This window comes from Budorcas taxicolor, chromosome 1 (genome assembly GCF_023091745.1).
Source record: "Budorcas taxicolor isolate Tak-1 chromosome 1, Takin1.1, whole genome shotgun sequence".
In the NCBI taxonomy this organism is placed as follows: Eukaryota; Metazoa; Chordata; class Mammalia; order Artiodactyla; family Bovidae; genus Budorcas; species Budorcas taxicolor.
In genome coordinates, this window is record NC_068910.1 from 162,501,907 (window position 1) to 162,525,230 (window position 23,324).

Here is a 23,324-nt window from a genome sequence, read left to right on the forward strand (position 1 = left end):
CTACCCTCAGCTCACTTCTCGTCTTTTTCCTCTGCTTCTTCCCCACTCCAATTTAATCTTCTTTTCATTTAACACCAGAAGCCAGAGATGGGGGTGGTTTATAGAGGAGGCACTTGAGTAACCACTATTCTTTTTCTTGTTATCCTTAAGAATGCTGTTACTTAGTCAAGTCCATAATATATATTTTTATTTCTTGATGCCTTCCCAAGTTGAAACAGTTTGGGGTAAAGTAATCACAGTGATCTTTCTTCAAAAGGAGCTATTAGTAGCTCCTAAAGCAAGACACATTTCTCAACAGCCAATTGCTGTTAAATGACTTGAAGGACTTATAGTTTATATGTGCTCGAGATAAAAGCCGAGAATAATAGTAGTCATGAGTAAGCTATTTTCCATATAAAAGGAAAGTGTTTCTGTAAGATGTATTGCCGCAGGAATCTGTGTGTCAGCAGGGTGGACACTCAAATGATTTAAAACCACTAGATAATGAAACTTTACTCAAATATTAAATGTACATAAATAAAACATTTATAATCATCACCCTTGCACTTACTATTCTTCCCCATAAATGTATGCGATCATGACCCTTACCCTTGCTTGTTACTGTTAATCAGCTTGAAGGCCAGAGGTCATTTCTCACTCAGACAATTTATTGCATGGAGGGTGGATTATCAAAATGATTTTCTGAAAAGAACAATTAGAAGGAATAAATGCAAATAAAATAGTATCATAAAATATTTCTGGATTGATTTTTAATAAATAAAATCCAAAGTAATATGAAAATGCTAATGCTTTGGCTAGAGGGGAATAATGACCATATTCTTTGGGGACAGAGTTTCCACCAACCTCTCTGAGCAGCATCATCATTCCATATCTCTGCCCTGTGATCAGTATGTGTCAGAATCCTTCATAGTGACAAATGTGCTGTCCACTTGCATCTGTGGAGAATGTTTTAGCAGCTGAGTGATTATGAATCAAACCTCTGAGCTTACAGCCCCTACCACCTCCCAATGCGTTCACATTTGTCGTCTGACAAGTAAATGTATCTTGACTTTCCTCTGAGATTTTTTTGCACTGTGTTTGATGAAAGACATTTGGCAAATTGGCAGTGGTACCCTGTACATTGCAATTTGTAGCTAGCATTAGGAGTCCGGGCATGAAATGAGAGGGCAGGCTCCAGGATAAAGGAAAAAGAAAGAAAGCTAACTACAATATGAATAGTCGTTTGAAAAATCAAGCATACAATATTCCCTTTGTAAGAAGAGAATCATGTTTAGGCCATTCACTTAAGATTTTGCTCTAGTTTTAGAAGACAGTAGTATTCTGTCCTGCCATGTGTCCACACAAGATAAGTTTTATTAATTATCCTTTTGAATACAAATTGTTGCCTTTTATTTTTAACCTGAGCTCAGAATAAATTAGGCCTCCAACTCTGTCTTGCCATCTTATCAGCAGAAGTATCATTTTCTTGAGTTGATCAGTTGCTTGAATGTACAGTTTTTACCATTTTTAATCCTTGCATGAAGTCTTCTAGTCTACCGCCCTAGCTTTTGGAGAAACATACACAGTACATACAAAATACAAACACCTTTTAAACAGCTTTCTGAGTTCTCCAGTGGCAGAGTGCCCTGAGAACCAAATAAACAATGGATGAGTTGATTTTACAAGATGGCCTGAGAGTTTGCTTTTTCTACTTACAAATTCAGTAGTAAGCAGCTTCCAAATAAAATGTGAGCATGGAAGAAACATTTTAGGAAGGTTGAAAGGAAAGAGTCTGTCTTAATTATAGATAGTAAGAATCAAGCTAACTTTGAAAGTAAATACCACCCTCTGATTATGACTCTGTCAAATATGTGTGCAGATAGACAAAAACTTGAAGATTATAAGCACAATAAATTAGGTTATTTGAGGAGAAGAACTAGGCAGGATACTTTTTCTTTGAGAATACTGCTCCTAGAGTGTGGTCATGCCAATGTAATATGAAGTTATGATAATATATCATGAAGTGTCATTTCAATTCAATCCTTTTTCAGGACAAACTAATATTTTACCAAAATTCTTTGTGTATGATCTGACTTAAAAATCTAGTATATCGATATTAATTTAACATAAAGTACATCTTACACACTTAAATTTTTCTTTCTGCATTACATACATTTGGCTCTAGCAGTAACCTTGGAACTCTTGATGTTTTTCATGCTTTGAGTTTTTTTCATGGGACTTTCTAGTTTCTATGGTTTTTATTACTTAGGCAAGGCATACAGAATATTTTCCTATAATTTCCGGTTTACTATTTTTTACTGTATATTTTATTTGGTCAGCTTGCAGCCCAAGAAGTGGGTGGACTCATGTCCCAAAGAACCATCTTGCCAGAGTTAGAATTCAGACTTCTTTTGTTCTAAAAAGGGAGGGGTAGAGTCAAACATCTCTCGGTTCTGGTCAGCGTCTAGAAAGGATGCGATAATTTCTTCCTTCCTGCAGTCATTCACAGGTGGGCCTAGTGAATAGCATGATACTAATGCTGTCTCTTAGTTTAATAAAATCTGTAACTTCGTTTTGTTATCTCATGTATTTCATTGCTCTAGTGTATATCAAATTATTATAAAGTGATCTGACTAAGGTCTTATGGAAAAGTTCATGTGACATTGTGTACGCTTGGTTCTACCTTTGTTATCTTTAAAGTCAATGAATTCTCTCATTTGTTTAATATTGGGACACTATAATCTCTTTCTACAGCCTCTGCACTCAGCGGATTTGATGCTTCCCTTTTATTAATAATGATTTCTTAGTTTGCTAGAGATGATTGCAGCAGGAAAGATCTCTGCCCTGTCCTTCATGGTCTTATGCTTTTGCCTTTCAGATGTCGGCTATTGAAAACATGGCAGAGAAGCTGGAGAGCTTCAGTGCCCTGAAACCAGAGGCCAGTGAACTTCTACAGTCTGTTCCCTCCATGTTCAACTTCAGAGCTCCTCCCAACGCCCTGCCAGAGAACCTCCTACGGAAAGGAAAGGAGCGCTATACCTGCAGGTAACTGCAAAGTTAGTCATGACTGGCTTCCCAAAAAGCTCCCCTCTGATTTCAAAAGGCCATGCTGTTTGTTTTGGAAATTATTCCTGGTTGGATGATTAATAGCAACCATGATAGATTTCAAGCACTTCAAAGTACTCTTTATTTAGTGAGATATAAAAATAGTGGTTTAAAAGATTATTATTAAATGAAAATTTTAACACAGGCCGTTTGGTTGTGATAAATGAGGTTGGAAATGGTCCAAATGCTATCTATTTGTTTCACTTTGATGTTTATGAATTTTCTTTCAGAGTTAATTATTTCCACCCAAAGGTATAATACTACTGTCCTCAAGCATACATTTATTAATTGTCATGGTATTTAAGAATAAGGCTCTTAATGAAGGACAAATAAGGTCAATAAGTGAGAAAACTAGTTAATAAGTGCCTTGTTACTCATCAGTAGTATAGCAAAGCTTTTATTTGTTTCTCTTTTCTTTTTAAAATATAAATCATGCTTATCATTTATGAATTGTCTCAGAAATTTGTGGCATCTGACTCAGGCATATCAATTTATCTGCTATTTGGAAAATGTGTTCCTTTCTTTCCAGAAAAGCTTTTATAGGAACATACCTTGATGGATGAGGTCTTAGAATCTTGTCTGATCTGATACCACTCAATGTACAGAGAGTTGTCACTGTGGCTAACATGTAAAATGAGTTAAAACATTTGAATCTGTTTATATCAACCCAGAACCACAGGCTCCTGTCATTTTTTTATCTCCTTGTCTGGTTTAGTTTTGCAGATGTAAAGATACAGAGTTAATAAAAGAGGCACATGGAGGGGGTCATCAAAACTCAACTCTGTTTTTATAAACTGCTTGCTTACACATGAGCAAATTCAACTGGACTGGTTCTCATAAGGCAGCCTTTATAGAGTTATTTATATCTGTAGAATGACTTTGTTGCAAATTTTAAATAACAAAGACATGTGAGTTCCATGCAAGATTAATTAAATCAGAAATAAGCATCTGGCTTCTAAGCAGCTTGAGTGAAATATAGGTAATTGCGCTGACTTTTCTCTTATAAATATCTTTTCATAACAGATACTGTGGTAAGATTTTCCCAAGATCTGCGAACCTAACACGGCACTTGAGAACCCACACAGGAGAGCAGCCTTATAGGTTTGACAATGATTTTTACTAAATATCTTGATAACTGTTGTAATAAATTGGACCTACTGCCACAATTTTAAAAGAGGTTACTTTTGTGCATGTCTGAGCATATGTCTGTTCAATTTTGATTCAAAGAAGAATTAACTAATGGCTGGGATTAAAATTTAGAAGAGTCTTAATTTTTTGAATCATCTTCTTATATCTCAATTTAAAAGTTCTAGCAATGTCTAGAATAGAATAAGCTTTTAAGAACTGTTAGTCACTTTTAAAATTAAGTGTTTTCTCTCCTCAATGATTCATGCTATTTTAATTGACAATAATCATAACCTTGGAGTCTCCCTTTTCCAAGCCTTAAATCTCTGCTAAGAATTAACAACCCAGATATATCTTAGTTTTCCCAGTACAGCTAAGTCAATGTCTACAAGTCTTGATAGGATGTTTAAAGAATAAATTTTACCTTGAGAGGAGGAAGAAAAAGGGTAGAACAGATAAAATAGAACATATTATAAGAAGGGAGAAGTTCCATCAACAATTTCTGAAGTGCTTCTTAGCCTATTCTCTTACGCGTCAAAATCAGCCATATTACACATGGAACTAGGTTTAATTTTAATATTATTCTTTACAAATGAATGATCACAATCACCATCTCCCTTCCAGTTTTAAAATATCATCTGCGTTGTTCAATGTGCAATGCCTTGCACACAGTATTAGATAATTCATGAATATTTCTTCAAAGAATGAATATTAGTTATTTTAAGTAATACTGTTAATTTTATTTTACTTTGAAATTCTTATCGGTTGCATATGTGTAAAATTATTTTTATCTGAATATTTACTTTTTTCATTAAAATAAATAATTTATCAGCTTTCAAATACTTCTTTATATACAAGGATAAGAAAGTGGGAAGACCAATGTTCATTTGAAGATAGTTGAAACTTTAGGAGAAAACTAGAGAGACTTAAACTCAGATAATAATAAAGTATTTTCTTAAATCCTTTGCTTTCCTACATGTTCTGTAAATTATTAATCATAAGTAATATTTCCACTTTGTATGTGATAGATTGCATTGGATATAATAGGTCTCAGAGAGATATAAATGTGGGAAGTGTTAGATGATTTCCCTTTTTGAGAAAATGTCATATCCAAGGAATTCTGCTTAAATGGAAGGAAAGATTTCCACACTTATATTTTGTTATGGCCAAGGGTCTGGTATGCAGCTATGATATCATGCTCATTTTTCTCTTTTTTTGTACCTGAATTCAGTGGATTTATTCTGCCCCATAAATGGTGCTATTACTGTATATGTATTTTTAAAAATGCAAACCAGAATTTCACATAGCTAAGGATCTTAAACAATTATTTGTTCAGCAACTCTGTTCCACAAGTGAAAACATTCAGATCCACATATGCTAATTGCCTTCTGTAACTGTTGTTCTTTAGTCGCTAAGTTGTTGTGTCTGACTCTTTGCGAACGCATGGACTGTAGCCCATCAGGCTCCTCTGTCCATGGGATTTCCTAGGCAAGAATGCTGGAGTGGGTTGCCATTTCCTTCTTCAGGTGATCTTCCTGACCCAGGGAACAAACCTGTGTCTCTTGTGTTCTATAAAATCTGATATTAATAGACCCCTAAATTAAAACACAAATCTAGAACTCTGGGTTTTTATCTCTTACCATGATCTCAAAGGCTCCCATACACTCTGTGTTTACCAGGATGGCTTAATCATGTATAGCTCATGAGTGTGTTATGTACTTCTTTTTAGAATTTCTGAAACTTAGGATCTGATTTGGGAGTTTCTTAACCACTTACTCCCTGGTAGCTCAGACTGTAAAGAATCCACCTGTAATACGGGATACCTGGGTTCGATCCCTGAATTGGGAAGTTCCCCTGGAGAAGGGAATGGCTACCTTCTCCAGTATTCTGGCCTGGAGAATTCCATGGACAGAGGCTACAGTCCATGGGGTCGCAAAGGGTCGGACACAACTGATCAACTTTCACTTCACTAAACACCTACTAACTTACTGAAGCACTCAAACTTTTGGCCAAGATGTTAGCAGAGGAAAGATAGAAAATAAATGCTTTTTGGTTGGAACTTCTTATTGACTGAGTTTATTCATGTTAAAGTTGAAGCTATTTATTAGATTTAAAGCTTCTATGCATGCAAGCAGTTTGAAGCATGTCAAAGACAAATGTTTCTTCCTTGTGATTTCTGTAGAAATTATTTTAAGTGAAAATTATTCTAAAAAGTTTAATGAGAGTTTAAGTTTTCTCTATCAGTGTTTTTAATGTTATTCTGCTTAAGACAACACAATTGGGCTCATTGTACCATGATTCTCATTGCAGTGAACCTTGGAAGTTCAAAGAAGGCCCATACATTTTTTTTTCAAAATCAGAGGCTTAATTATCAATGTGGGATCTTATCCATTTTAAAATTAATATTATTAATTTAAATTTGATGGACCTCATGATGCCAGAACAGTTTTTTAGGGGGAAATTAAATTAGCCCTTGAGTTGGTTTACTGATACTATGCCAAAGTAACTAGTTTAACAAATTTATATTCCCCACTGGACTAACTAGATTTCTGGCATCATATGGAGACAGCTGTAGAATACTTTCAGTGGAACAGGGTACTTTCTCATGTTGAACCCTCAAATTGGTGTGTCTGCATTCAGAAGTGGGAGAAGTGCCCTTCACACATGGGAGAATGAGTTAAGGATTTTTTGGTTGTTAAGTTAGAAATTTTCACTTAAAAGTCATCTAGAGAAAGGTGATTTTTCCTTTCAAGCAACACACAAAAAAATCATATAAACAGCTAACACAATCTTTACTTTAAAAGGCCAGAGGGAAAAATTTTGTCAATTACCACTTTTCTTCCCTACCATAAGAGCTGGTGGGAAGTGGGGTGGGGTGATGAATTACTCTTTTATTTTGTGACTAAAGGAGAACTTCAGTAATTTATGATTTTTGATCATAAATATCATGGAAAGCAGAACAATTAGTCAGTCAATATTATGTGCTTTCTTGAAAAAAAAAAAGAAAAACTGACCTGGTTTAGAAAAAGAGAAATGGAAAACTGAGAGAAATTTAGAATATTGTGGGGGGATGGGTAAACAAAGACCTTGTGCTTTTATTCAAAAAGGAGAATTTAGCACCCTTTCTTTTGTAAAGGTTTAAAGGTTAACACAGTAAAGGCTTTGGGGGCTCCTAATCACTACAGATTATGAAAATTAGTATCTTTGCTATCAGATTAAACTGTTCACATTGCCCCAGTTTTAAAAGTTGGAAACCTTTATTGTTATTTTGCAGAAGATAACAGAATTTCCTTTAGGATTAGCAATTGAGAAAGTGAGTTTACTAAGAAATTATTTAATCAGGCTCTGAAATTTTGAATTAAAAAAATGATTTTCTTACTTTATTTGAAGAATACTTTAATCTGTTTCCTGTTTGTTTACAGAAGGCTTAATTGTCCTAAGTGGAAAATAAAACTGCTACCATTTCTTAATGTCTTTAATTTTGTCAGCTTTGCTTGAAGTACTAGAACTGATTACCTGGGTAAACTTGTGAGCAATCAAATTATCAGTATTTTATTACAGTTTTTCACAAAGTCATAAGAATCTTTGATGCAATCAACGTCATTTACCAGAATTGAAATCTTGGCAATGTGGATAGTAATCTTTGCTGCAGTGTTGTTTTATGGGTGATAGTTTTGGAGATCTGGTTTGCTTGTCTTGAGAAATGTCTTTTGATTTGCTTGCAAATATTTGCTCTGTGTTTACTTTTCAGATGCAAGTACTGTGACAGGTCCTTCAGCATATCTTCTAACCTGCAGCGGCATGTTCGCAACATCCACAATAAAGAGAAGCCCTTTAAGTGTCACTTATGTGATAGGTGTTTTGGTCAACAAACCAACTTAGACAGACACCTCAAGAAGCACGAGAATGGGAACATGTCTGGTAGGTCATTGACTGTCTTCTGAGGAGGAGATGCTTGGCTTATTCTTCTTATTTTAAAAGACAGTTGTGATTGCTCAGCTCTCGTTCCCCTTTGACATGAGAATCAGATCCTATTGTGAAGATTTGTAGCACTTTTCCCTTGAGATTTTTGAATGAAGTGAACTGTTGAATAATACACAACTCAGAGCTTCATTTGGACCGTTTTATTTTCTGGATGCATCTCAATGGGCAATCTCAAGCACAGAGAACCATAGTTGGAACTCAAAGGAGACTGATGAATCATGATTTTCTAAATCGCAGGGAACAATCTTTGACCCTGTTGGCACAGAATGTGGCCACTGGCCTGGCCGGGATGACCAGAGTGGAGCCCCACGCTCTCAGCATTAACCTAGAAACCACAGCTGCTTTTGCAAACAGCCTGCAGTTCGGAAAACTTCTCTAGGGGACCTGTTTTAGATATGAGAGATAAAAGGCTGTTAACCTGATCAGAGTAGCCTGTAGCAAATGCTAGTCATGTGTGATTTTTTATCACAAATTCTGATGCAAAATTAAGTTTAAAATGGCAAAAAACTAGCCTTCCTTTAACCCAGGCCTACTAATGCATTGTTAGCAGAAGACATGGTGGTTTTCTTGCCTTTGACTTCTAATGTGTGTGTGTGTGTACTCAGTAGCTCAGTTGTGTCCAACTATTTGCAACCCCATGGACTGTAGCCCACAACTCTCCTCTGTCCATGAAATTTTCCAGGCAAGAATACTGGAGCGGGTTGCCATTTCCTACTCCAGGGGATCTTCCTGATTCAGAGATTGAACTTGCATCTGTTGTGTCTCCTGCATTGGCAGGCAGATTCCTTACCACTGTGCCACCTGGGAAGCCCTTGGCTTCTAATATTTAGATAACATTGACCAGCTGGCATGTGTGTGTGATGCCAATCTATGTAGCTGTAATTGTTTCTAGAGAATTAAGGGAATGACTTGGCAGTGAGGGGAGGGTACATGCATGGAATCCCTGAAAAGAGATTTTAAGAACAGAGAAAAGTTGGATTGATACAAAGTAGTCTTTCCTTAAGGAAATTATTTTATTATTAATCCTTCCTCTAGTGTAGAGGCACATTGCTTATGATTTTTGAATGAACTATGTACTGTTTGTTTCCCTTAAAGCCAAAACTCTAATGATCATGGTTTAAAAATATTAGGTTTTAGAGACAAGAGTCTAATTTAGTACTCAAAAGTGACAACACTTTCTGCATACACCCTTACGGTATATCACTATAATTTTTCTAGTCAAAATTATTTCAGAAAATAAATAAATAATTTAAAAGGTATAATGTGTCAAAATTGAATACTTATTTGTTGGCCCAGATTATAATAACTTCATGAAGCTGAAGGGTATTCTAACCACTTGTGTTTGGCATCTAGACTATTGTGATGAACTGTCAAGCCACAGATATTCTTTGGGCAAGATAAACAAACAAAGCAAATATTAGTATAAAGTTTGACCACATATTATAAAGAGTTTATAATTTGTAAATGTATTGAAATTTTGATACTAATTTTATAGGTGAGGAGACTGAAGAACCTTCTATAATTCACAGACCCAATATTGTCTTCTTAATACTGTCTCAAGACTGGTGTGTTCTGGGTCTGCCCACAGCCTAGCTCAACAAAGCAGAATGCCATATTTCCAGCATGTGTTCAGGCTTTATTTGATAACATACATTAGCACAGAGGCAATAAATGCATATTAACTGCCAGCAGGACTGGGTATACATTTTTCTGGCAGAATGTTTTTAAGACTTTTCTATAATTTGTCTCACTCTGTACTCTCATTCTACGAATAAAAACATTCCTATATCACAGTGGGAGCAGGAGGAAACTGGTGGGAGAAAGAGGAACTTTGGGAGATTGTACTTCATGATTTCAGTGGTTCACAGTAGTCCCCACTATTCATTGGCACAGATACTGTGGTAAAATTGGGAAGACCTTGACCTCCTAAAGTTTTCATTATTAATACTTGAAAAAGCCTGTTTTAGGAAACAACACTGATCAAATGAAGAAGGTGTGAGATTTCAAATAAGTCGCACTCTAAATAATAGTCTTTTTCACAAAAGGCTTTCTCTCCCCTTAGGTACGGCAACATCATCGCCTCATTCTGAACTGGAAAGCACAGGTGCAATCCTCGATGACAAGGAAGACGCTTACTTCACAGAAATTCGAAATTTCATCGGGAATAGCAACCATGGCAGCCAGTCCCCCAGGAACACCGAAGAGAGGTAAAGCTGGTCTTTCCCTTTCCAAAGTCCGTGATTTCAGTAGTGAACGTTTTGAAATACATTTCAGTGCTCATTTTTCTGACACTGCTTTACTCCTGCCACCAATGGTTGGTGTTTATTTAGTACAGATTAAATACCAAATGTTCTTCTAAGCACTTTATGTGTATCAATAAACTTAATTACCCTAATAACCCTATAAGATAGGGACTGTAATTATATAATTTTATCACTGAAGGAATGGCGACATTGAAGGTTAAATAACTTGCTAAATGTCACATAAGCAATAAACGAGATTTAACCTAGGCTGTCTGATTCTATAGCCCACGATTTTAGCACCATTCTATTCTGCCTCTCTTTATAGCTAATTAGAATATTTTATCAAAACTTGGCAATTAGAAGGGAAAGCCACACAGGGGTTCAGTTGAATCATTGACTAATGCTGGTTACTATTATGTATCATATTATGTATAATGTATACATACAGTGACAGTGTTAGTTGTTCAGCCATGTCCACCTCTTTGCAACCATGCCCGTGGTCTGCCAAGCTCCTTTGTCCATGGATGGGATTCTTCAGGCAAGAATACTGGAGTGGGTTGTCATTCCCTTCTCTAGGGGATCTTCCCAACCCAGGGATTAAACCTAGATCTCCTGCACTACAGACAGATTCATTCTTCTCTGAGCCACCAGGGAAGCCCCATACATATAATGTATGACTATATATATTATATGACTATATGTACCTGTATATGTTAACATTATATTACTGTGTGTATCTGTAGATATTTATATATAAAATACTTATTGTCATCCAAATAGCTTTTTTGAAACCATTTGTGACTTAATACGATTCTGTTACTTCTTTATATGCTTTGAAGTGCTGCCTTATTTAATTCCAGCATGTTTGTTTCGGTGGGTATAGTTACACTTGTTTTTAGTGACCTGGTGTGCTGGATTCCTCTTGTCATTCTCAACATTAAGCATATATGGCTTAATTGATACAGAAATAGGGCTTCTCTGGTGGCTCAGCAGTAAAGAATCTGCCTGCAATGCAGGGGATGCGGATTCCATCCCTGGGTCAGGAAGATCCCCTGGAGAAGAAAATGGTTACCGACTCCCGTATTTTTGCCTGGGAAATCCTGTGGACAGAGGAGCTTGGCAGGCTGCAGTCCATGGGTTGCAAAGAGTCGGACACTACTGAGCAACTAACAAGACAATAATCTAGCATTTTATGTTTTATGTGATATAAAGGAAACATTATTTTACCCAAACTACTGGGTATAATTTTTCTTACCTATAAGTTATAAATATCTGGCATTGAGAACTGTGTTATTCTAAATATAACTATCCAATGGCCTATTAAATTAGGATGCTGCACTGTAAATTTTAATGTAACATGAAATTAGTTAATGAAAGTTCCGTTACTTTTTATCACGCAAATGTTGTTATTGTTCTCCATTTTTGATGCTATTAAAAGTCAGAGTTAATTGTTTCAGGTAGTTTTCCATTAAGGCAGTATTAAATAAGCACTATTTTCCAAGATTATATAAAAATATATGATCACTTCTGTTCTTTAGCTTGTATAACAGTGTCTCTAAGGGAATGAGGAGAGAATATGTGCTATTGTATGACTCTTCGAGCTTCTGAGAAGCCTGACAAAGCTAAACTTTGTGCTGTTGGGTGTATCTCTCCCTCTGCTTGCCCATGTGTACACGTGTGTGTGTGTGTGTGTGTGTGTGTGAGAGAGAGAGAGAGAGAGAGAGAGAGGGAGAGATAGAAAGGCAGAGGTGAGGCAGATACTCAGAAGTACAAAGTACTAAGGACAAGTAAGAAAGACAGTCATGATCTTATATTTTAATAATGATGGTTACATGGTACAAATAAGAAATATCGAACAAAAAGCACCATTTGTGTTCTGAGACACCTATTCAGATTTCAAACCCTTAGTTGGAAATTTGTGAACCATAAAGCTGCAACATCTGGCTTCAACATGTCTAAACAGCATAGAAGTAAGAAGACTGAGTCATCTAACTTTTCTCCCCTCAACTCCTATCAGACTACTTTTGATGAATAATTTATCTTCTATAAATTGCCACATTTGAAGGCAAAATTAACAAATAGGTTTTCTTAATCACGTTGGCTTTGTTACGTTTGGTTTCCATCCACGCACTCTTTTGTTCTTTTACTTTTTCTTTCATTTATTTTAAAATAACAATTTCGAGCCATTCAGGCCAGCAAGTTGGCAGTGTAACTGGAAACTAATAATTTATGTCTGTGCAAAACATGTTTTCATCATTCTTTGATAAAAGAGGTTAAGTGATGGATTGTATAAAAAAAACGTAATGATGATATGACTTTTTCTGGTCAAATGAATTTTTACTATGTGCCTCTGTCACACCCAGGATTGTTTAATTTATGTATTTTTTTTGTTCTGGGAAATCTAAATATAAAATTATACTCTTTTTTTTTTTTTAATGTGGAAAATTGATGGGGGTCTATTGCTGGTATCTGATTTTCCATAACCTGAAAAATAGTTACATTGTGAAAATTGTACATGACTGTAACAATAATTTAGCAGCCTTAGCAAGTTTTCTGAGTTAGTAAATAGGTAGGACTACCGGATGCCAGTGTGTATGCTAAGTCGCCTCAGTTATGTCTGACTCTGCAACCCCATGGACTGTATGTAGGCCTGTCAGCCTCCTGTGTCTCAGCATGGGATTCTCCAGGCAAGAATACTGGAGTGGGTTGCCATTTCCTTTTCCAGGGGATCTTCCTGGTCCAGGGATCGAACCCACATCTCTTGAGTCTCCTGTATTGGCAGGCGGGTTCTTTATCTCTAGCGCCACATGGGAAACCCACCTAAACACCTATGATTGTTTAATTTCTAACAAGCTTTCTGTATTTGGGCAAGTGCCTTAATCTCTCTGATCATATGTCTTTGAAAGGAGGAAGTTAGGAGAGATTCAAAACATTCATAATTATTTTCTAACAGTTTCATCTTAATCTTGCAATGAAAGAAATTTAGCTTATATATATTTTAATGTTTCCTTTAAAGCCTGAAAAGCTTATCCTCATTTCATAAACATTCTCAAATATATTAAATGGGGACTTCTATGTTATTAAACATTTTTTATAATTAAACTTGCGAATTACATATTGCAATCCTTGCCACCACTAAAATATTACAAATGATGTTTTAAATATAATAGGCTTCTTTTGCATCATTATATTACACATATAAACTTCAAAAGATATTTGTACAATGACATTTTTATATCATTTCCCACCGCAGTGTTATCCTGGGAAACAAGGAATATTTTTACATTCAGACTATTGCAGATAATTTGAACAAAGTACAAATAAATGAGTTCTCAATCACTTCCAAGTCTCAGGAGAGTGTTTAAGTGCCATATACCACCAGTGTCCCCTAGAGAGAGCAAATACTGGTTGGTCCTTGGCAGCTACTCTAACACTTTCTTTGAACTCTTAGATTCTCTTGAAGCATGCATGTTGAAGCTTTGGCAGTGTTGCTTATGGGTATAAGTTTTCCAGAATCTGTTCTCTTCAATGGTGCATACTTATATGATAATTAGGTAACTTTATGTAGAGAAAAACCTGTGTGTGCTTTTTATATCATATATAACAATATCATTTATCAAGCAAAGGCCTGATAAGAAATAGGAGACTAAGATTGTTTTCCCAATTCTGCCAGAGGTTCCATTTATAATCTGAATAATCACACAATTATGTTTTCCATTTTTCCATTTGTGAGGTTACATTATTTTCCCATGGTTGCCATAGAGCATAAATGATAAAAATTTACTCTAGAAATGTGGAAAACCTAAATTATTGCTAGAAAGGCATAATGTTAATAATAGAGCTAACTGCATGTTTTGAAATGACACCAGTAATTGAACCTGCTTCTTTTTTATGCTTTTGAAAGAATGAATGGCAGTCACTTTAAAGATGAAAAGGCTTTGGTGACCAATCAAAATTCAGACTTACTGGATGATGAAGAAGTAGAAGATGAGGTGTTGTTAGATGAGGAGGATGAAGACAATGATATTACTGGGAAAATGGGAAAGGAACCAGGGACGAGTAATTTACATGAAGGAAACCCCGAGGATGACTATGAAGACACCAGCACCCTGGAAATGAGCTGTAAAGCATCCCCAATGAGGTGAGAAGCAAGCGTGGACCCACATAGGGTTATGATTCCCGCTGCTCTGTTCTTCCATAAGCATGCTATTCCAGGGGATAAGCAATTTGTGAGCATGAATCATAAAAGCTGTTTGAATTAGCAAGGCATACGCAGTGGATTAATTTTAAAAAGACGGAAACAAGTGGCCATGAACATAATCAGCAGCATATAAATACATCGATCGATGTGGAACTCTGATTAATCTGAGGAAGGAAGGGTAAATGAAAGGGTAAACAAGTACACAATCACTTATTTAGATTCTACCTATAAAACTCAAAGAAAAATAGAGCTTTTGGCATTATCTAATTTATTCAGTTTATCATGTGTTATTCAAATATTATTGAGAGAAATATCACTTTATTTGCTGTATATGGAATCTATATAGATGACAGATGTTTAAAAGGAAAACATTAGCCCAATAATTAAATTGACTGGACTATTATATTTTCATATGGATAATTGATACCAACTGAATATCATCATAACTGGCTGTATTTTAAATGAGAATTGTAAATGTACGAATTCTGTCTCCACTGCATTGCTGACTTCACATGTCATTGACTTTAATTCTTTATCTCAAATATAGTCTTGCTTTCGTCATTAAAAATCTGAAAAGAAATATATGTATAAGATAGAATATTTGTAAGTTTTTAGAAGAATCCAAGAATAGATGGAGGCTACTTTCTACTGCAAATATACTATGACGTTTGACAAGTGTATGGAATCAAATGAAAAGTGATTTGGTTGGATATCAAACTGAAAAAGAAAAAAAAAACCCTCTGTGCTTTCCCATTGGTTCATTTTAGGTATAAAGAGGAAGAATATAAAACTGGACTTTCTGCTCTAGATCATATAAGGCACTTCACAGATAGCCTCAAAATGAGGAAAATGGAAGATAATCAATATACAGAAGCTGAGGTGTCTTCTTTCAGTGCTTCCCATGTGCCAGAGGAACTTAAACAACCGTTACACAGAAAGTCCAAGTCACAGGTACATACTTTCCTGCAGTATAGCATCCTGGTGACATTGTGCCTTTGACGCCAAAGGCAGATACTCCTTGCAATGTTCTAGAATCTGAGCAGGTTCAGATGCTTTACTCAAAAGGTTCCTATCTCTGCTTATGATTGAATCCAAAATAGTCAACCACTACAGCAATTAATATGACTGGATTCTGCACAGAAATTTCTGTGACAAACCCTGACTTCCAATAATTCAACCATTCCTTTGCAATCAGCTTACTTTTGTGTAGATGGTCCATAAACATTTGATTGTACCTATTTGGAGTAGGAAATGGCAACCCACACCAGTATTCTTGCCTGGAGAATTCCATGGACCGTACATGGGGTTGCAAAGAGTTGAACACAACCTAGCGACTAACAATTTCACTTCATTTGTATATTACTTCAGAATTATTTTCTAATTGCTTCATGTCTATAATGTTTGTCAACCTAATTATATTTTGATATTTTTGGAAAGTGAATTCTATCCTGTTCTTTTTTCTCACTGTACGTAGTTAGTAGCTTCCCTTGTAGCTCAGTTGGTAAAGAATCTGCCTGCAATGCAGGAGACCCAGATTTGATTCCTGGGTTGGGTGGATACCCTGGAGAAGGAAATGGCAACTCACTCCAGTATTCTTGCCTGGAGAATCCCATGGACAGAGGAGCCTGGCAGGCTATAGTCCATGGGTTTGCAAGAGTTGGACATGACTTAGTGACTAAACCACCATACACAGTTAATATACAAATCAACTAATGATAGAATTTAGAAATAAACTGAATTTAGGAGGGTCAAAGTTGAAATGAATTGCCAAAAGTCTATAGCAGCTTAATGGCAAACCTGGAAATTAACCCTATCAGTTTTAAATGAGTGAATGAATGGTACCCAAGTTCGATGGGATTTATAGCAATCTATCACCACTATGGTAACCAAAATAAATCCATCTAAGGATCTATAAATCTCATTGAAAAGAGCCTCAGTTCTTCTTCCACAAAAAAGGGAATCAGTCCTTTCTGCTTGACATCTGCACTCAACCAGTTTGTTTGTTCAGGTCCTTTTTAAAAAAAGAAGGAAAAAAAACCTTTCTGTCATAACCATATTTGTTGGTCACTTTGGTCTAATTGTTTGTCCTGAGTTCATTTTGGAGGTGCCCCTACATACCAAACCGTGTGACTACATTTGGAAATTGTCTATTTGGCTGAGATGTTTTGGGCCATCTTAATAGCAAATGTGGTCATATCTCAACTAAAGTGGGAAAAACGTTATCCCACTGGGATAGTACCAATTTTAAAATATTAGTAAACTCAATAAAACATCATAAGATGTCATGTATGGTAACAGACAAAACAAATGTTTTTTCTGAATTGAAGTGAAAGCAGCCAGCCTCATCTCTGACTAGCTGCACTTCTGTGGGTTTGAGAACATCACTTCACAACTATGGGTACCATTTCCTTACTGTAAAGTGGGGTGAGTGGAGAAGATGTCTAAGATCCCTCCCTTCTCTATCATTCAATGGTGATAAAAGTGAATTTTTCAATTTCTAACTGTCCAGCCAGTTTAGACATCTCATTTTCACTTGGAGACAGCCATAAGAAGTGGCTAATGTTTTTTGTTTATTTAACTCTTAGTTTCCCATTTTTCTTTCCTTATTGATCAGAGAAACTGGGGAGCCAACTTTTCTTTTTTTTGAAAAAAATTATTTTCATTATTCTACCCCAAATTATAAGGCACAATACTGAAAATTCCTGAAACTGTCACAAGTGATAGAAAGCAAAGGGTCCTGGGAACCTAGAGGTATTAGAAGTGATATATTTCAGTACCAGTATTTTGATATATAAAGTCCCTGCCCAGTTGGGCTAACAATTACCCTCACAAGAAATACTAGAATTTTGCAATTTTTAACTTGTATTTTTATTGTTACTTTATAATATCATATATATATGTATATATATTTATATCAGTTTGAAAATGGTCAGGCCTTTTTGCAAACTGACTTTGTTTCATGAGACTTAATTCTTTCATTCCATTATCACTGTCAGTTTTGTGCTGAGCATGGGTCCTTGTGCATGAAAATGTTTATTTCCTTTGATTACCAAAAGACAGATATTCCATATTTACCACTTTCTAGAATCTGAATAGATTCAGATGCTTTATTCAAAACTCATACATTTACTCTGTGAGTTTTATAGTGATTGAATGCAAAATAGTTGACTAATACAACAGTGGCTGCCTTCTGCATGGAATTTTCCCTGAAAAACCTATCCTACAAAAAGGTAGTTTCAGGAGGCATGGATGCATGCACACTAAGTAGCTTCAGTCGTGGCCAACTCTGTGCGACCCTATGGACTATAGCCCACCAGGCTCTTCTGTCCACGGGATTCTCCAGGCAAGAATACTGGAGAATTGCCATTCCCTTCTCCAGGGGATCTTCCCGACTCAGGAATCAAACCTGTGTCTCTTATGTCTCTTGCAATGGCAGGTGGGTTCTTTACCACTAGTGCCGCCTGTGATACCTGTAGTTTCAGGATGGGTGCATGTGTGCTATGTCTCTTCAGTCGTGTCCGATTCTGTGTGACCCCATGGACTGTGGCCCGCCAGGCTCCTCTGTCCATGGAATTATCCAGGCAAGAATACTGGAATGGGTTGCTATGCCCTTCGCAATGGGTAGTGTCAGGATAACAGGTATTATTTACATCAGGCACGCTAAGCTAAACACTTTATGTAAGTTAGTGCTTGTGGTTCCTCCACAACTGTTGGAAGTAAGTTGTTATTATTATCCACATTTTATATGAAGGAAGTAACCTTGAAAGATTAAGCAACTTGCCCAAGGTCACATAGCTAGTTGAATAGAGGCAAGATAGAAGCCAGGATTAAAACTTAGGATTTCAAAATTTTCTCTTTGCTCCCTTTTCTTTTTCTAAATACCAGAATGAGTTTTGTTAAAACCATGTCAGACTAATCTTTTATCTTGATCTGTAAATGTGAGTACATAATTGAAATAAAGTTAAGTGCTCACTTCACCCATACTTTAAACCTGCAAAGGAGAAGGACTCTTTATTATTTATCCTTAACTCCCTAGAACCTAGCACAGTGCCTGGCACAGAGTAGATGCTTAAGAAATATTTTTTAAATGTCTGCCGAGATTTTGTGGCAGTCCAAAAGGCAAATTGCATGCAGAAAAGTCCAATGTGTACATTTAGAGCAGTGACCCAGCAAATCAAAATCAGCCTGAGAGGGCAGATTTTCTAACTGTATGCCATGATTACGGAAGAAACCACAGACCGGCCACATGTCTCAGCATGACTCCCAGAGATGAAATTCTGCTTCACAACAGAGGCATTTTGTCTTTGTTTACCGACAGTGGAATGTCTTTGGCAGGACTTTAATGATTCCACTTCAGCAGCATTTTGACAAGCAAGTTAGCAATGGATGAGACCAACAATAGCAAATCAACAGTGAAAAGTTCACTCCCAAGTCAAGACCAAACATTTTATTTGAATATTTTACTTGGCAGCAAATGGGGAGATTCTCTGAACAGTTATTTAGAATTTGACATGATAATAGGTAAGAGAGAGCACTTCCTCACAGAGCACCCCTGTACATCTTCTGTTTAGGAGACCTTGGAACCCAGGGGTGAGAACTTTGTTGGGTCTTGTGATATGTTTGAGTGTTTGTTTGAACCTACTTGATCTACCTTGATTTTCAAGGTCTTTGAGTGTCAGCATTGAATATTTCAAGCTTGGAGGGGAAGTGGAGAGAGGACACTGGATTTGGGCAGATAAGCTTTTATTGATGACTTCCCTGGTGGCTCAGACAGTTCAGCATCTGTCTACAAAGTGAGAGACCCGGGTTCGATCCCTGGGTTGAGAAGATCCCCTGGAGAAGGAAATGGCAATCCACTCCAGTACTATTGCCTGGAAAATCCCATGGACAGAGGAGCCCAGTAGGCTACAGTCCATGGGGTCGCAAAGAGTCGGACACAACTGAGCTACTTCACTTTCTGTCTTTCAGTGTCTAGTTAAGTGACTCTGGGCAAGTCTTTTCACCTTCAGGGCTCTCAGTCATCCAGAGAAGTAGTCTGTGGCATGCTTCCTCTAGATGCTTCCGCAGTGCTGTCAAGGCAGAGTTGTCTCTTATTTGTATTTTCTGTTTCAGTTGTAAGCATTCAGTAATATTTTGGGTGAGTCAAACATGTACATCAACAGTGGAAGGATGGTTATTATATTTATGGCTGGGGAGGGGGATGACTCCTGTTTCTTAATGGAGGCATGATTGTCATTCTAGGCAGGATCATTAATTTTTTGTTCTGCAGATTGTGTCACTTTTGTGGCCCTGAGGCACTGAAGGCCAGCAGTAACTCCATGCCATTGCAACACACAAGAAATGTCCCTCACTTTTCCCAACACACCCATGAGGGATGCTCCTTCTCAGGATCCCATCTCTTCCTAACATTCACCCAAGATAGCCTTCAAATGAAAAGCGATGTTTTTCAAATGCCATTTACCAATTCTCTCCTTTCTACCCCAGGCATACGCTATGATGTTGTCATTGTCCGACAAGGAGTCCCTGCATTCTTCATCCCACAGTTCTTCCAACGTGTGGCATAGTATGGCCAGGGCTGCAGCGGAATCCAGTGCCATCCAGTCCATAAGCCACGTATGACATTCTCAAGGTTGACCGGAGTGGGACCAAGTCCAACAGTAGCATGGCTCTTTCACATAGGACTATTTAAAAGACTGCTGAGCAGAATGCCTTAGAAACCTGAAGGGTCACTCATGTAAAGTCTGGGGACCTTAAACGGAATGATTAAAAAAGAAAAGAAAGAAAGAGAAAGAAAGAAAGAAAAGGAAACTATTTATTCTCGATATTTTGTTTTGCACAGCCAAGGCAGCTGCTGACTTCTGGAGGATCAATGCGACTTAAAGTGATTCAGTAAAAATGAAAACCTTGCTGGGCAGAAGGCGTCTTCCCATTCACCTTGCCCTTGGGAGTGGGTGGGTGAGAGGAGCAGTTGAGATGGTGGCATGAACACTCCATAGAAACTGAATTCTTTTTTTGTATCTGACACATGATTGGAAACAGTTGCTTTTAATTACAGATTTAATTTTCTTGCTTTGTTAAAGTTTTTATGTAATTTAACCCTTTGAAGACAGAAGTAGTTGAATGAAATGCACACTTGATTATTATAGAAACTGATAACAGGGAGTTTCCCATTAACTTTTGCCTTCTTTAAGTACATTGTTTAAAACTAGGGAACAAGGGTATGTGTATATTGTAAACTATGGATGTTCAAATGCTCAGAGAGGTTAAGTCAGTGAAGTAACCTGTTCATCACCAGTACCGCTGTACCACTACACTAAGAGGAGGTTTGCCAAATCCTTGTAATAACATCTTAATTTTAGACAATCATGTCACTGTTTTTTAATGTTTAATTTTTTGTGTGTGTTGCGTGTATCATGTATTTATTTGTTGGCAAACTATTGTTTGTTGATTAAAATAGCACTGTTCCATTCAGCCACTACTTTCTGACGTCCGAGGCACACCCCGCTTTGAATTGCAAGGACCAAGGTGACTCGACCTGTGTATGGGAGTGCCAAATGGTGTCTGGCTTTTCTTAACATTCCTTTTTTTGTTGTTTTGTTTTCCTTCTTAATGAGCTAAATACGAATAGATGCAACTTAGTTTTTGTAATACTGAAATTGATTCAATTGTATAAACGATTATAATTTCTTTCATGAAAGCATGATTCTTCTGATTAAAAACTGTACCCCATATTTTATGCTGGTTGTCTGCAAGCTTGTGCGATGTTATGTTCATGTTAATCCTATTTGTAAAATGAAGTGTTCCAGACCTTATGTTAAAAGAGAGACGTAAATAACAGACTGTATTCAGTTATTTTGCCCTTTATTGAGGAACCAGATTTGTTTTCTTTTTGTTTGTAATCTCATTTTGAAATAATCGGCGAGTTGAGGTACTTTCTTCCAATGCTTTGTACAATATAAACTGTTATGCCTTTCAGTGCATTACTATGGGAGGAGCAACTAAAAAATAAAGACTTACAAAAATGGTTATTTTTCCCACAGTGTTGTATTTTCCCTTCTCATGCAATTTTTGTTTCCCTTTGGGATCCAGTGATTTAAAGATATGCTGTCTGAGACTTTGATGCCCTAACAGATACATGGAATGTAGAGCATGTGTGTATAGACATTTGAGATGACATGAAAGATAGCCCTTGGCCCATGGGGAATTGGACTCTCTTCCATTCATTGCTCTGGAATTTCTCCATGTGGTGCAAAGTCAGGGCTCAGGTGCAATAGTACGGGGTCCTTAGGATCACCCCACATCTGCAGCACCCATTTTAGTTAGGACAGAGCAACTTAGTTGTTTTTTTTTCTTCTTTATTTTACGTAGTACATGCCAAAAGGTGTTCTGTGCTTATTTTTGTTTTTAATAACCCAGATTCTGTTAACTGATTCACAGGAGGCTGAGGACCCTTTAAATTTTCTATGATCATTTTAACTCTTTGTTCACATGCAAAATATAATTTTTTTCATGATTAGAATCAGAGGGTAGATATGATTTTGAGTTTTCTTTCTTTACCTCCACCAAGAAATTCACTGCGTATTGCTACAAATTCTTCAAAATAATCACTTAGCAGTTTCTCCATTTTCCATGGGTTTGACCTCCTATGATTTCTTTAACCATTTCACTTCTGTTGAAAATTTATGCTTTCTGCTTTTCACTGGTGTAAGCAATGCTATTTTAATTTTCATTAAAATTGTAATTAATTGGGGTAATTGTTTCTATGTATTCATATATGTATGCACAGGTTTGAATCGTGATGAGTGGTATTTTCATATTATAAATTCTCTAGTGGAGGAGCCATTATGAATATTCTTTGAACCTTAAATATTATGCCAGTTGTTTGAGAATGATTTCAACCAGGCCAGCTGTAGAGGTTTTAACAAGTTCTGCAGATTAAACAAGTATGACACATAGAAGTAGATCCAGACTAATTTCCCTGTTTGTTTATTTATTCATTCTTAGCCAAATTGCCAGATATGGAGAAACTTCCTACATCCTTTCTAAATGTCAGTAGTATAAGAATTAAATATGGGGGGCGGAGGGGATAAATATTGCTTTTAAATAGAAAGTGGGCACGGGAAGTATTCAGAAAATATACTAAAACTCTAAACTGATCTACGCAGAAAGAGAAGAAGAATCTAGTGTTTGAGACATAAGAACAACACATTCAAGAAAATGGAGACTGGGAATGTGTTATCCATTTCCCTTTGTTTTAAAGAAAAAAACCTATAAATTCTGAAGCTGTTTGAATATTCTCAACACTACTGAATTCTTGTTAGAGTCTGAGCATGACATTTCAGTTGTTTGCTAATGCTTAGCCCCTCCAAATTCCAAAGAGGTTTTCAAGCCTCACATTTCTGCTTTCTTTTACATTCATCTCGCCAGCTGTCTTGCACCACATGGCCCTGTGGGCAGACCATGAGATGTGGTGGAGACAATGTTGGATTTGGAAGGTGAAGACCTGAGTTTGAGTTCCGGTTCTATTCCTTTGGTGGCTTTGATGTCTTAGGCAAGTCATATACCTTTCAAAATCTCATCTGTAAAACCAGGGTACTAACACCTGCTTCTCCTGCTACTGTACTAGGTTTTTGTGGATGCTGAAAATCAAAATATATTTTTAGAAATATTTGGGAAAAGTTGAACAC

General features: G+C 36.7%; 1 protein-coding gene across 1 annotated transcript in view; it reads left to right on the forward strand.

Annotated features, from left to right (window-relative positions):
- MECOM (MDS1 and EVI1 complex locus) overlaps positions 1–20,306 on the forward strand; it is a 326,761-nt gene extending 306,455 nt beyond the window's left edge. The window contains exons 10-16 of the mRNA XM_052638028.1: positions 2,858–3,024; positions 4,108–4,185; positions 7,961–8,130; positions 10,256–10,400; positions 14,341–14,577; positions 15,405–15,588; positions 20,122–20,306. Of these exons, the coding sequence (XP_052493988.1) occupies positions 2,858–3,024; positions 4,108–4,185; positions 7,961–8,130; positions 10,256–10,400; positions 14,341–14,577; positions 15,405–15,588; positions 20,122–20,256 (1,116 nt within the window). The 3' untranslated portion in view covers positions 20,257–20,306. The remainder of the gene's footprint in view (positions 1–2,857; positions 3,025–4,107; positions 4,186–7,960; positions 8,131–10,255; positions 10,401–14,340; positions 14,578–15,404; positions 15,589–20,121) is intronic.
- The last annotated feature ends 3,018 nt before the right edge of the window (positions 20,307–23,324 follow it).